Below are 16,559 nucleotides of genomic sequence, written 5' to 3' on the forward strand. Positions count from 1 at the left end.
TACAACCTGTATAGTGGAGTTACTGACACAACCTGACTGGATACAACCTGGATACAACCTGACTGGGTACAACCTGACTGGGTACAACCTGGATACAACCTGACTGGATACAACCTGACTGGGTACAACCTGACTGGACACAACCTGACTGGGTACAACCTGACTGGACACAACCTGACTGGGTACAACCTTTATAGTGGAGTTACTGACACAACCTGACTGGATACAACCTGACTGGATACAACCTGACTGGGTACAACCTGACTGGGTACAACCTGTATAGTGGAGTTACTGACACAACCTGACTGGATACAACCTGGATACAACCTGACTGGGTACAACCTGGATACAACCTGACTGGATACAACCTGACTGGGTACAACCTGACTGGACACAACCTGACTGGGTACAACCTGGATACAACCTGACTGGACACAACCTGACTGGGTACAACCTGACTGGACACAACCTGATTGGGTACAACCTGGATACAACCTGACTGGACACAACCTGACTGGATACAACCTGACTGGGTACAACCTGTATAGTGGAGTTACTGACACAACCTGACTGGGTACAACCTGACTGGATACAACCTGACTGGGTACAACCTGGCTGGATACAACCTGACTGGATACAACCTGACTGGGCACAACCTGACTGGGTACAACCTGAATACAACCTGACTGGATACAACCTGACTGGGTACAACCTGACTGGGTACAACCTGACTGGATACAACCTGACTGGGTACAACCTGACTGGATACAACCTGGGTACAACCTGACTGGGCACAACCTGGCTGGGTACAACCTGACTGAGTACAACCTGACTGGGTACAACCTGTATAGTGGAGTTACTGACACAACCTGACTGGGTACAACCTGACTGGATACAACCTGACTGGGCACAACCTGGCTGGGTACAACCTGACTGGGTACAACCTGACTGGATACAACCTGACTGGATTCAACCTGACTGGGTACAACCTGGCTGGGTACAACCTGACTGGGTACAACCTGTATAGTGGAGTTACTGACACAACCTGACTGGGTACAACCTGACTGGATACAACCTGACTGGGCACAACCTGGCTGGGTACAACCTGACAGGCACAACCTGACTGGGTACAACCTGTATAGTGGAGTTACTGACACAAACTGACTGGGTACAACCTGACTGGACACAACCTGACTGGGTACAACCTGACTGGATACAACCTGACTGGGTACAACCTGACTGGGTACAACCTGACTGAGTACAACCTGACAGGCACAACCTGACTGGGTACAACCTGACTGGGTACAACCTGACTGGATACAACCTGACTGGGTACAACCTGACTGGATACAACCTGACTGGGTACAACCTGACTGGATACAACCTGACTGGGTACAACCTGACTGGGTACAACCTGACTGGATTCAACCTGACTGGGTACAACCTGACTGGGTACAACCCGTATAGTGGAGTTACTGACTGGACACAAACTAGCCATGTTCAAGACAACTCAGAACCTCAGAGTAAAGATGTGCTTACTTTTATTTTGCGGAGAGCTTCCTATTGATCCTCTGATCTCATCTTTCTATAAAGGGTTTCCAGGTTGAACATTTCAGAGTTTCCTAGTTCCAAGTTGCCTTGAACACAGCAACGGACACACTGATTTCTATGTTTAGAGAGTATCTTCAATGAAACAGAACAACAGTTTCGGTCTGTATTTAGGTTTATTAGATGTCTGTATTGGGACACACACACACACACACACACACACACACACACACACACACACACACACACACACACACACACACACACACACACACACACACACACACACACACACACACACACACACACACACACACACACACACACACACAGGTTGTCTTAACCCCAGTCAGGTAGGATGGCTGACATCCCCAGAGTTCTAACATGCAAAGCATTATGGGGCATCTTCCTGGGCGTCTGAATCTGAGTCCTTCATTAAGGCCTCCTCCTCCTCTCCTCTGGCGGTCTCCTCCTCCTCTCCTCCAGCGGTCTCTTCCTCCTCCTCCTCTCCTCCAGCGGTCTCCTCCTCCTCTCCTCCTCCTGTTCTGTCCGTCCCTCGGGAAGAGAACTTCCTCATCTTGATGTTGGGAAGCTTCTTTAGATCGCCGCTCCACTCCCTGAAACCAACCAATCACAGATCAAAACCACGGAATCATCCAATCCCAGCTCAGAACAATGGAATCATCCAATTGTCCAATCATCCAATCATAAAGAAAACGGTCTGAGAGACGTGTGACTGAGACAGAACTCTGCAGTGTCTGAGAGACGTGTGACTGAGACAGAACTCTGCAGTGTCTGAGAGACGTGTGACTGAGACAGAACTCTGCAGTGTCTGAGAGACGTGTGACTGAGACAGAACTCTGCAGTGTCTGAGAGACCTGTGACTGAGACAGAACTCTGCAGTGTCTGAGAGACCTGTGACTGAGACAGAACTCTGCAGTGTAAGAGATGACTAGTCAGACACTCCACTATAAATAAACTTGGGGACATTTCCTGCTGAGCCTTTAGATAACACTGAAACGACTGTTTGTACAAGCTGCGGTGGCATGGGCTTGGTCTCATGAGTAGAAGGTAATGACGTAGGCAGTGACATCACTAAGATATATGACTGCAGGAATAATAAAACAACTCTAATCCTTTTCTATTTTGCAGAAATGACTCTGGAAACATGCGTGCTCTGTTCCCGTTGTCAACTTCTGTCTGCAATTGCATTAATAAAGGTTTTTTAAAGATATTGTCTGAACGCTAATTTCACCAATGAGCCAATGATTGACAAGGAACAAGGATCGAACCACAACAGAATCAACCAATCAGGTGAGAGAATGTTTCAGAGGTAAAATGTAACGAATAGAGCTGTTTTTCATGAATCATCACAGCTCTACTGGCAACAACCAATCAGATCACAGCTCTACTGGCAACAACCAATCAGATCACAGCTCTAGCGAGAGTTGGGTTGTCATTGGTCGTCTCACCTGAAGGTCTTGAGATGTTTAGAGTTGATGATGTCTGGAATCTCTGAGGAGAGAAGAGGAACACACTGTCAGGGTTCTGTGTGTGTGTGTGTGTGTGTGTGTGTGTGTGTGTGTGTGTGTGTGTGTGTGTGTGTGTGTGTGTGAGTCTGACCGAAGCCGTTGCCATGGTACAGAGCGGTCTCTCGCTCAACAGTCTGTTTGATGACGGTCTCCCTGCTGCCATGGAGACGACCCTGACGACCTTTGATCCCGTTCACTAGCTCTATCTGGTCCAACTCCCCGTCAAACCTCTGCAGGTACCTACACCCACCCACACACACACACACACACACACACACACACACACACACACACACACACACACACACACACACACACACACACACACACACACACACACACACACACACACACACACACACACACACACACAAACACTAAACACTTTATTTGAATCCACCAATCACATGTACAAAAACAAGTATTCATTTCAAAAGTCCCTGTCTGCATGTCCCTCAAGGAAACACCTCCTTCTCCAAGCAGCTAGGCTGCCCACTACAGCTGAAACAGAGCATTACCTAGCTAACTGCTTTGCCCTAGTCCCACTACAGCTGAAACAGAGCAGTAACCTAGCTAACTGCTTTGCCCTAGTCCCACTACAGCTGAAACAGAGCAGTAACCTAGCTAACTGCTTTGCCCTAGTCCCACTACAACTGAACAGAGCAGTAACCTAGCTAACTGCTTTGCCCTAGTCCCACTACAGCTGAAACAGAGCATTACCTAGCTAACTGCTTAGCCCTAGTCCCACTACAGCTGAAACAGAGCATTACCTAGCCAACTGCTTTGCCCTAGTCCCACTACAGCTGAACAGAGCAGTAACCTAGCTAACTGCTTTGCCCTAGTCCCACTACAGCTGAACAGAGCATTACCTAGCTAACTGCTTAGCCCTAGTCCCACGACAGCGGAACAGAGCATTACCTAGCTAACTGCTTTGTCCTAGTCCCACGACAGCTGAAACAGAGCATTACCTAGCTAACTGCTTAGCCCTAGTCCCACGACAGCTGAAACAGAGCATTACCTAGCTAACTGCTTAGCCCTAGTCCCACTACAGCTGAAACAGAGCAGTAACCTAGCCAACTGCTTTGCCCTAGTCCCACTACAGCTAACTGCTTTGCCCTAGTCCCGCTACAGCTGAAACAGAGCAGTAACCTAGCTAACTGCTTTGCCATAGTCCCACTACAGCTGAAACAGAGCATTACCTAGCCAACTGCTTTGCCCTAGTCCCACAACAGCTGAACAGAGCAGTAACCCAGCCAACTGCTTTGCCCTAGTCCCACTACAGCTCAGCTAACTGCTTTGCCATAGTCCCACTACAGCTGAAACAGAGCATTACCTAGCCAACTGCTTTGCCCTAGTCCCACTACAGCTGAACAGAGCATTACCTAGCCAAATGCTTTGCCCTCGTCCCACTACAGCTGAAACAGAGCAGTAACCTAGCTAACTGCTTTGCCCTAGTCCCACTACAGCTGAACAGAGCATTACCTAGCCAACTGCTTTGCCCTAGTCCCACTACAGCTGAAACAGAGCATTACCTAGCCAACTGCTTTGCCCTAGTCCCACTACAGCTGAACAGAGCATTACCTAGCCAACTGCTTTGCCCTAGTCCCACTACAGCTGAACAGAGCATTACCTAGCCAACTGCTTTGCCCTAGTCCCACTACAGCTGAGCAGAGCATTACCTAGCCAACTGCTTTGCCCTAGTCCCACTACAGCTGAACAGAGCATTACCTAGCTAACTGCTTTGCCCTAGTCCCACTACAGCTGAAACAGAGCATTGCCTAGCCAACTGCTTTGCCCTAGTCCCACTACAGCTGAACAGAGCAGTAACCTGGCTAACTGCTTTGCCCTAGTCCCACTACAGCTGAAACAGAGCATTACCTAGCTAACTGCTTTGCCCTAGTCCCACTACAGCTGAAACAGAGCATTACCTAGCTAACTGCTTTGCCCTAGTCCCACTACAGCTGAAACAGAGCAGTACCTAGCTAACTGCTTTGCCCTAGTCCCACGACAGCTGAAACAGAGCAGTAACCTAGCTAACTGCTTTGCCCTAGTCCCACTACAGCTGAAACAGAGCAGTAACCTAGCCAACTGCTTTGCCCTAGTCCCACTACAGCTGAAACAGAGCATTACCTAGCCGACTGCTTTGCCCTAGTCCCACTACAGCTGAACAGAGCAGTACCTAGCCAACTGCTTTTCCCTAGTCCCACTACAGCTGAAACAGAGCATTACCTAGCTGACTGCTTTGCCCTAGTCCCACGACAGCTGAAACAGAGCAGTAACCTAGCTAACTGCTTTGCCCTAGTCCCACTACAGCTGAAACAGAGCAGTAACCTAGTCAACTGCTTTGCCCTAGTCCCACTACAGCTGAAACAGAGCATTACCTAGCCAACTGCTTTGCCCTAGTCCCACTACAGCTGAAACAGAGCAGTAACCTAGCTAACTGCTTTGCCCTAGTCCCACGACAGCTGAAACAGAGCAGTAACCTAGCTAACTGCTTAGCCCTAGTCCCACTACAGCTGAACAGAGCATTACCTAGCTAACTGCTTAGCCATAGTCCCACTACAGCTGAACAGAGCATTACCTAGCCAACTGCTTTACCCTAGTCCCACTACAGCTGAAACAGAGCAGTAACCTAGCCAACTGCTTTGCCCTAGTCCCACTACAGCTGAACAGAGCATTACCTAGCCAACTGATTTACCGACCAACCTCTCTATGTGACAGGTGTCCTGTTTGGTGAATATAGACACGGGTACTGACCTCTCTATGTGACAGGTGTCCTGTTTGGTGAATATAGACACAGGTACTGACCTCTCTCTGTGACAGGTGTCCTGTTTGGTGAATATAGACACAGGTACTGACCTCTCTATGTGACAGGTGTCCTGTTTGGTGAATATAGACACGGGTACTGACCTCTCTATGTGACAGGTGTCCTGTTTGGTGAATATAGACACAGGTACTGACCTCTCTATGTGACAGGTGTCCTGTTTGGTGAATATAGACACGGGTACTGACCTCTCTATGTGACAGGTGTCCTGTTTGGTGAATATAGACACAGGTACTGACCTCTCTATGTGACAGGTGTCCTGTTTGGTGAATATAGACACGGGTACTGACCTCTCTATGTGACAGGTGTCCTGTTTGGTGAATATAGACACAGGTACTGACCTCTCTATGATGTGACAGGCATCCTGTTTGGTGAACTCTGTCTTCTCAGAGTCCAGCTGGCTCTGAAACCACTGCAGCTTATCACCTACACACACAGACAATAGAAGGTAAGAGGGGGTACACCCTACCGTTGTACTCACCAACACACACTGAATATACTGTGATATGTGGTTGTCTCACCTAGCTATCTGAATATACTAACTACTGTGATATGTGGTTGTCCCACCTAGCTATCTGAATATACTAACTACTGTGATATGTGGTTGTCTCACCTAGCTATCTGAATATACTAACTACTGTGATATGTGGTTGTATCACCTAGCTATCTGAATATACTAACTACTGTGATATGTGGTTGTCTCACCTAGCTATCTGAATATACTAACTACTGTGATATGTGGTTGTCTCACCTAGCTATCTGAATATACTAACTACTGTGATATGTGGTTGTCCCACCTAGCTATCTGAATATACTAACTACTGTGATATGTGGTTGTCTCACCTAGCTATCTGAATATACTAACTACTGTGATATGTGGTTGTCTCACCTAGCTATCTGAATATACTAACTACTGTGATATGTGATTGTCTCACCTAGCTATCTGAATATACTAACTACTGTAATATGTGATTGTCTCACCTAGCTATCTGAATATACTAACTACTGTAATATGTGGTTGTCTCACCTAGCTATCTGAATATACAACAAGAGCACCTCCTCCCAGCTGCCCACTGCACTGAGGCTAGGAAACACGGTCTCCACCGATAAATCCATGATTATCGAAAACTTCAATAAGCACTTCTCAACGGCTGGCCATGCCTTCCGCCTGGCTACTCCAACCTCGGCCAACAGCTCCGCCCCCCCGTAGCTCCTCACCCAAGCCTCTCCAGGTTCTCCTTTACCCAAATCCAGATAGCAGATGTTCTGAAAGAGCTGCAAAACCTGGACCCGTACAAATCAGCTGGGCTTGACAATCTGGACCCGCTATTTCTGAAACTATCTGCCGCCATTGTCGCAACCCCTATTACCAGCCTGTTCAACCTCTCTTTCATATCGTCTGAGATCCCCAAGGATTGGAAAGCTGCCGCAGTCATCCCCCTCTTCAAAGGGGGAGACACCCTGGACCCAAACTGTTACAGACCTATATCCATCCTGCCCTGTCTATCTAAGGTCTTCGAAAGCCAAGTCAACAAACAGGTCACTGACCATCTCGAATCCCACCGTACCTTCTCCGCTGTGCAATCTGGTTTCCGAGCCGGTCACGGTGCACCTCAGCCACACTCAAGGTACTAAACGATATCATAACCGCCATCGATAAAAGACAGTACTGTGCAGCCGTCTTCATCGACCTCGCCAAGGCTTTCGACTCTGTCAATCACCATATTCTTATCGGCAGACTCAACAGCCTCGGTTTTTCGGATGACTGCCTTGCCTGGTTCACCAATTACTTTGCAGACAGAGTACAGTGTGTCAAATCGGAGGGCATGCTGTCCGGTCCTCTGGCAGTCTCTATGGGGGTGCCACAGGGTTCAATTCTCGGGCCGACTCTTTTCTCTGTATATATCAATGATGTTGCTCTTGCTGCGGGCGATTCCTGATCCACCTCTACGCAGACGACACCATTCTATATACTTTCGGCCCGTCATTGGACACTGTGCTATCTAACCTCCAAACGAGCTTCAATGCCATACAGCACTCCTTCCGTGGCCTCCAACTGCTCTTAAACGCGAGTAAAACCAAATGCATGCTTTTCAACCGATCGCTGCCTGCACCCGCATGCCCGACTAGCATCACCACCCTGGATGGTTCCGACCTTGAATATGTGGACATCTATAAGTACCTAGGTGTCTGGCTAGACTGCAAACTCTCCTTCCAGACCCACATCAAACATCTCCAATCGAAAATCAAATCAAGAGTCGGCTTTCTATTCCGCAACAAAGCCTCCTTCACTCACGCTGCCAAGCTTACCCTAGTAAAACTGACTATCCTACCGATCCTCGACTTCGGCGATATCATCTACAAAATGGCTTCCAACACTCTACTCAGCAAACTGGATGCAGTCTATCACAGTGCCATCCGTTTTGTCACTAAAGCACCTTATACCACCCACCACTGCGACTTGTATGCTCTAGTCGGCTGGCCCTCACTACATATTCGTCGCCAGACCCACTGGCTCCAGGTCATCTACAAGTCCATGCTAGGTAAATCTCCGCCTTATCTCAGTTCACTGGTCACGATGGCAACACCCATCCGTAGCACGCGCTCCAGCAGGTGTATCTCACTGATCATCCCTAAAGCCAACACATCATTTGGCCGCCTTTCGTTCCAGTACCCTGCTGCCTGTGACTGGAACGAATTGCAAAAATCGCTGAAGTTGGAGACTTTTATCTCCCTCACCAACTTCAAACATCAGCTATCCGAGCAGCTAACCGATCGCTGCAGCTGTACATAGTCTATAGGAAAATAGCCCACCCATTTTCACCTACCTCATTCCCATACTGTTTTTATACTGTTTTTATTTATTTATTTTTCTGCTCTTTTGCACACCAATATCTCTACCTGTACATGACCATCTGATCATTTATCACTCCAGTGTTAATCTGCAAAATTGTATTATTCGCCTACCTCCTCATGCCTTTTGCACACATTGTATATAGACTGCCCATTTTTTCTACTGTGTTATTGACTTGTTAATTGTTTATTCCATGTGTAACTCTGTGTTGTCTGTTCACACTGCTATGCTTTATCTTGGCCAGGTCGCAGTTGCAAATGAGAACTTGTTCTCAACTAGCCTACCTGGTTAAATAAAGGTGAAAAAAATAAATAAATACTAACTACTGTGATATGTGGTTGTCCCACCTAGCTATCTGAATATACTAACTACTGTGAATTGACAACATGGCAGCATCACAACATGACAACAACATGGCAGCATCACAACATGACAACAACATGGTAGCATCACAACATGGTAGCACCACAACATGACAACAACATGGTAGCACCACAACATGACAACAACATGGTAGCACCACAACATGACAACAACATGGTAGCAGCACAACATGACAGCAACATGGTAGCACCACAACATGACAACAACATGGTAGCACCACAACATGACAACAACATGGTAGCAGCACAACATGACAACAACATGGTAGCACCACAACATGACAACAACATGGTAGCAGCACAACATGACAACAACATGGTAGCACCACAACATGACAACAACATGGTAGCACCACAACATGACAACAACATGGTAGCACCACAACATGACAACAACATGGTAGCAGCACAACATGACAACAACATGGTAGCAGCACAACATGACAACAACATGGTAGCAGCACAACATGACAACAACATGGTAGCATCACAACATGGTAGCATCACAACATGACAACAACATGGTAGCAGCACAATATGACAACAACATGGTAGCACCACAACATGACAACAACATGGTAACAACACAACATGACAACAACATGGCAACAACACAACATGACAACAACATGGCAACAACACAACATGTAGCAACACAACATGACAACAACATGATAGCAACACAACAACATGGTAGCAGCACAACATGACAACATGGTAGCAGCACAAAACACAGATACAAACACAGACAACAGCACAAAAGGAAGAAGGTAGAGACAACAATACATCACGCAAAGCAGCCACAATTGTCAGTAAGAGTGTCCATGATTGAGTCTTTGAATTAAGCTCTACAACAAAACTTTATCTGTGTTCAACAAGCTTTCTCTGCCCTTAACCTTGTTCTGAACACCTCCAAAACAACGGTCATGTGGTTTGGTAAGAAGAATGCCCCTCTCCCCACAGGGGTGATTACTACCCCTCTGAGGGTTTAGGAGCTGGGTGATTACAGAGGGTTTAGATTTACTACCTCTGAGGGTTTAGAGGTGATTACTACCTCTGAGGGTTTAGAGCTGGGTGATTACTACCTCTGAGGGTTTAGAGCGGGGTGATTACTACCTCTGAGGGTTTAGAGCGGGGTGATTACTACCTCTGAGGGTTTAGAGCGGGGTGATTACTACCTCTGAGGGTTTAGAGCGGGGTTTAGTGATTACTACCTCTGATTACTACCTCTGAGGGTTTAGAGCGGGGTGATTACTACCTCTGAGGGTTTAGAGCGGGGTGATTACTACCTCTGAGGGTTTAGAGCGGGGTGATTACTACCTCTGAGGGTTTAGAGCGGGGTGATTACTACCTCTGAGGGTTTAGAGCTGATTACTACCTCTGAGGGTTTAGAGCGGGGTGATTACTACCTCTGAGGGTTTAGAGCGGGGTGATTACTACCTCTGAGGGTTTAGAGCGGGGTGATTACTACCTCTGAGGGTTTAGAGCGGGGTGATTACTACCTCTGAGGGTTTAGAGCGGGGTGATTACTACCTCTGAGGGTTTAGAGCGGGGTGATTACTACCTCTGAGGGTTTAGAGCGGGGTGATTACTACCTCTGAGGGTTTAGAGCGGGGTGATTACTACCTCTGAGGGTTTAGAGCTACCTCTGAGGGTTTAGATGATTACTACCTCTGAGGGTTTAGAGCGGGGTGATTACTACCTCTGAGGGTTTAGAGCGGGGTGATTACTACTACCTCTGAGGGTTTAGAGCGGGGTGATTACTACCTCTGAGGTTTAGATTTACTACCTCTGAGGGTTTAGAGCGGGGTGATTACTACCTCTGAGGGTTTAGAGCGGGGTGATTACTACCTCTGAGGGTTTAGAGCGGGGTGATTACTACCTCTGAGGGTTTAGAGCGGGGTGATTACTACCTCTGAGGGTTTAGAGCGGGGTGATTACTACCTCTGAGGGTTTAGAGCGGGGTGATTACTACCTCTGAGGGTTTAGAGCGGGGTGATTACTACCTCTGAGGGTTTAGAGCTTGAGATAGTCACCTCATACAAGTACTTGGGAGTATGGCTAGATGGTACACTGTCCTTCTCTCAGCACATATCAACGCTGCAGGCTAAAGTTAAATCTAGACTTGGTTTCCTCCATCGTAATCGCTCCTCTTTCACCTCAGCTGCCAAACTAACCCTGATTCAGATGACCAGCCTACCCATGCTAGATTACGTAGACATCGTTTATAGGTCGGTAGGTAAGGGGGCCCTCGAGCGGCTAGATGTTCTTTACGTTTCGGCCATCAGATTTGCCACCAATGCTCCTTATAGGACACATCACTGCACTCTATACTCCTCTGTAAACTGGTCATCTCTGTATACCCTGTCACAAGACCCACTGGTTGATACTTATTTATAAAACCCTCTAAGGCCTCACTTCCCCTATCTGAGATATCTACTGCAGCCCTCATCCTCCACATACAACATCCGTTCTGCCAGTCGCGTACTGTTAAAGGTCCCCAAAGCACACACATCCCTGGGTCGCTCGTCTTTTCAGTTCGCTGCAGCTAGCGACTGGAACGAGCTGCAAAAAACACTCAAACCGGACAGTTTTATCTCCATCTCTTCATTCAAAGACTCAATCATGGAGAGCCCCCATCCCCGCAGGAGGCCTTTTGCCTTTTGGTAGGTCGTCATTGTAAATAAGAATTTGTTCTTAACTGATTTGCCTAGTTAAATAAAGGTGAAATAAAAAAACAGACATATAATTGGATGAGAGCGCTTCCTACTGCTTGAGCTATGTTGTTGATGCAAATTGAGAAGAGTGTGGGGCCTAGGTTGGAGCCTTGGGGTACTCCCTTGGTGACAGGCTGAGACAGTTCAGTAACAGTCGTACAGTAACAATAGTAAAGTAACACAGTAATAGTAGTAACAGACTGTCAGACTCACCAATGCTGTTGAGACGAGTGGACTTCTCACTCTTTTGTCTGGAGGCAGAGATACACACTTAACTTTATAAATATATAACAATATACAGGATCCTCTCTGTTCAAAACACAAACCATCTCCCTCCCTCCTTACCTCTCCTTCTTTCCCAGACGTATCTCCTGGCTGGCCAGGTAAGCAGCTTTCCTGCTATAGGGATGACACACCTTCTCCTTCTGAGTTGGTTTACCTTTCCCCGCCTTCGGCTACACACACACACACACACACACACACACACACACACACACACACACACACACACACACACACACACACACACACACACACACACACACACACACACACACACACGACTGTTAGAACACTGTCTTGCATTATTCTATACTGAACTAAAATATAAACGTAACATGTAAAGTGTTGGTACCATGTTTCATTAACTGAACTAAAAGATCCTAGAAATGTCCATATGCAAGAAAGTGTATTTCCCAGTTAGTGAGTCTTTCTCCTTTGTCAAGATAATCCATCCAGCTGACAGGTGTGGCATGTCAAGAAGCTGATTAAACGGCATGCTCATTACACAGGTGCACCTTGTGCTGAGGACAATAAAAGGTCACTCTAAAATATGAAGTTTTGTCACACAACACCACAGATGTCTGAAGTTTTGAGGGAGCGTGCAATTCACATGCTGAAATTTCCTCCAGGGCTGCTGCCTGAGAATTTAATGTTCATTTCTCTACCATAAGCCACCTCCAACGTCATGTTAGAGAATTTGGCAGTACGTCCAACCGGCATCACAACCGCAGACCATCTGTAACCACGCCAGACCACGTGTAACCACACCAGCCCAGGACCTCCACATCCGGGTTCTTCACCTGTGAGATCGTCTGAGACCAGCCACCTGGACAGCTGATGAAACGGAGGAGTATTTCTGTCTGTAATAAAGCCCTTTGTGGGGAAAACTCATTCTGATTGGCTGGGCCTGGCTCCCCAGTGGGTGGAGCCCTCCCAGGCCCACCCATCACTGTGCTCCTGCTCAGTCATGTGAAATACTTACTTAAAAGCTTAAAATAAAAAGTAAAATAAGAGTGAAGAAAAGTAAAAAACAAAACAATACTGAGTCTATCTGCGGGGGTACAGGTTAGTCGAGGTAATATGTGGGTAGGGGTAAAGTGACTACGTAATAAACAGCGAGGAACAGCAGCGTAAAAAAATGAGTATTCAATGCAAATAGTGGGGGGATAGAAGCTGTTAAGAAGCCTTAGGACCTGTTTTTTTATTGAACTAGGCAAGTCCTAGACTTGGTGCTTGTGAAAGTCACGTGAGATCCATAGATTAGTGCTTAATTTATTTATTTCAATTGACTGATTTCCTAAAATTAACTAACTCATGAATCGTTGAAATTGTTGCATTTTGCGTTAATATTATTTTGCAGTATACATTCACTAGGTTGTAAGAGCGCTATAACATTATATAGATCTAGGTTTAGCTAAATATATTTCTACATATATGTAGATACATGTTAAGGATGTTAAATAAGTGTAATTTTACCATGTTTTAGTTGTATGTGCGAAGTTTGATCACCGGTTGAAAACACGTGTTCTGTATTGACAACTCCGGCGGATGCTGCTGGTCCGTCGGACAACACTGTCCGTCATTTCCTCCGGCGGCCGAAAGAAAGGTTCCACAACCCGGAAGACAACAAGACCACGTTGTTTCCGAATCAAAACGTGTTGCGAACAGCAGAGTAACGTTACTGAGAGTAGCAGAGAGCAGACTGCCGAGAGAACAGCTTTGTAGCCTTAACTACTGGAACGTAAGTCCATCATCTACACGTTTGCAATATGATAAACAACATTGTAATAATGCCACCGGTACAGTTGTCACTTCTCTTGCGTTCTGTGCAAGCAGTTTGGGCTGCCTGGCTCGTCGCGAACTGTGTGAAGACCATTTATTCAAAGACCAATTAATTTGCCAGAATTGTACATAATTATGACATAACATTGAAGGTTGTGCAATGTAACAACAATATTTAGACTGAGGGATGCCACCCGTTAGATAACATACCAAACGGTTCCATATTTCACTGAAAGAATAAACGTCTTGTTTTCGTAATTATAGTTTCCAGATTTTACCATATTAATGACCTAAGGCTCGTATTTCTGTGTGTATTATAATTAAGTCTATGATTTGATAGAGCAGTCTGACTGAGTGGTGGTAGGCAGCTGCAGGCTCGTAAGCATTCATTCAAACAGCACTTTCCTGCGTTTGCCAGCAGCTCTTCGTGTGCTTCAAGCATTGCGCTGTTTATGACTTCAAGCCTATCAACTCCCGAGATTAGGATGGCAATACTAAAGTAGCTATTAGAACATCCAATAGTCAAAGGTATATGAAATACAAATGGTAGAGAGAGAAATAGTCCTATAATTCCTATAATAACTACAACCTAAAACTTCTTACCTTGGAATATTGAAGACTCGTGTTAAAAGGAACCACCAGCTTTCATATGTTCTCATGTTCTGAGCAAGGAACTGAAACGTTAGCTTTCTTACATGGCACATATTTCACTTTTACTTTCTTCTCCAACACTTTGTTTTTGCATTATTTAAACCAAACTGAACACGTTTCATTATTTATTTGAGGCTAAATTGATTTTATTGATGTATTAAGTTAAAATAAGTGTTCATTCAGTATTGTTGTAATTGTCATTAATACGATTAGAGGTCGGCCCGATTAATTAGGGCCGATTTCAGGTTTTCATAACAATCGAAATCTGTATTTTTGGACACCGGTTTTGCTGAATTATTATTATTTTTATTTTTTCACCTTTATTTAATATTTATTTAACCAGGCAAGTCAGTTAAGAACACATTCTTATTTTCAATGACGGCCTGGGAAACGGTGTTAACTGACTCGATTAATCGGTATCGGCCTTTTTGGTCCTCCAATAATCGGTATCGGTGTTGAAAAATCATAATCGGTGAACCTCTACCCTCCACACCAACATGGGTGGGAACCCAACAAAAGCTTACCGCCACTCCCATCCTCTCAATCCCATTAACAGCACCATCGTCTCCATAAACAGTCTCCTCTATCTGACCTGCCGGTCTTCACACGACTCAACACTGCAGGCCAATCAGAGCAGATCACCACTCTGAACAAGTCTCCTCTATCTGACCTGCTGGTCTTCACACGACTCAACACTGCAGGCCAATCAGGAGCAGATCACCACTCTGAATCTGACCTACCGGTCTTCACACGACAACACTGCAGGCTAAGCAGAGCAGATCACCACTCTGGAGCGGTTCCACCTCCTCCACCCTGATTTCGTAACTGGAACAGGTTGCTGTTCGACTGAGCCATAGATACTAGATGATAGCTACTTTCTTGCTTAGTGGTTGTGTGGGCAGAGAATACAGGTCCAGATTGTACAGATCCACACTGTGGTTTGTGAGGCAACCAGGGGTGTATTCATTAGTGCACAAAGTACAACAACGTTTTGCAACAAAACTAGGCCTAAGCGTTTCTTAGCCCTCACGCTGTGTTCCGTTTGCGTTTGTTAGCTTCCGTTCTGTGAGAGAGAGAGACAGAGAGAGAGACAGACAGAGACAGAGTTCTGTCTGTTAGCTTCCGTTCTGTGTGAGAGACAGAGAGTGACAGAGAGACACAGCGTTTCTTAGCCCTCACGCTTTGTTCAGTTTGCGTCTGTTAGCTTCCGTTCTGTGTGAGAGAGAGAGACAGCGAGTTCTGTCCGTTAGCTTCCGTTCTGTGGTTCCTAGTGACTATTACCCAGCTGATTGTAGTTGTGCTGTCTTTGTCCCCAGGTGTGATAGTCTCTACCCAGCAACGGGATGGAGGTCCAACCAGAGGAGATGGCTTTGGTACCGGAGGTTCTTCAGAGCTCAGCAGAGACACACGGAGAGGAACTGGAACTGAACAACGGTACCAGCACCAAGCACCTGGAGGACGGATGCACAGCTGAGACAGAACCTCAGGGACTGACCTCCGGTACCTCAGACAGCCGTTTACTGGGAGAGTTAACGGAGGAGCAGAGGAGATGGAGGTTACAGAGAATCTCAGCTCTGTCTCGAGCTCCGAGCTGGGAGATGGAACCACACACCTTCCCCAGGACCTCTCCTGGACCTCTCCCGGACCTCTCTCAGGACCTCTCTCAGGACCCCTCTCAAGGACCTCTCTCAGGACCCCTCTCAGGACCTCCCCAGGACCCCTCTCAAGACCTCCCAGGACCCCTCTCAGGACCTCCCCTCCCAGACCCTCTCCAGGACCCCCCAGGTACTGCTGACGCAGGACGGTGTCAGGGACCAGCAGGACAGCAGCAGCTCCTCAGACAGTGATTCAGACTCCTCTCTTCCTCCCGGTGTGACGCTGGCTGTTGTGTTAGGTCAGGCAGATGAAGATGATGATGACCGAAACCAGGCTTAGGTCGGAGCAGGAAACCCTGTTCCATCAAAACCCTGGATGAGATCCTGCCTG

The 16,559-nt window shown here is 46.7% G+C and overlaps 1 protein-coding gene across 1 annotated transcript; it reads right to left on the bottom strand.

Annotated features, from left to right (window-relative positions):
- Window positions 1-1,688: 1,688 nt before the first annotated feature.
- On the bottom strand, window positions 1,689-13,970 carry LOC124021211 (translation machinery-associated protein 16-like). The gene is made up of 7 exons (XM_046336559.1): window positions 13,617-13,970; window positions 12,204-12,313; window positions 12,072-12,109; window positions 6,246-6,330; window positions 3,172-3,320; window positions 3,021-3,063; window positions 1,689-2,165 (listed from the first exon to the last, which is right to left on the bottom strand). Exons 1-7 carry the CDS (start codon window positions 13,617-13,619, stop codon window positions 1,943-1,945), a joined length of 651 nt encoding a protein of 216 aa, XP_046192515.1. The 5' UTR covers window positions 13,620-13,970; the 3' UTR covers window positions 1,689-1,942.
- Between the last annotated feature and the right edge of the window lie 2,589 nt (window positions 13,971-16,559).

This window comes from Oncorhynchus gorbuscha, unplaced genomic scaffold (assembly GCF_021184085.1).
Source record: "Oncorhynchus gorbuscha isolate QuinsamMale2020 ecotype Even-year unplaced genomic scaffold, OgorEven_v1.0 Un_scaffold_1091, whole genome shotgun sequence".
NCBI classification, from domain to species: Eukaryota; Metazoa; Chordata; class Actinopteri; order Salmoniformes; family Salmonidae; genus Oncorhynchus; species Oncorhynchus gorbuscha.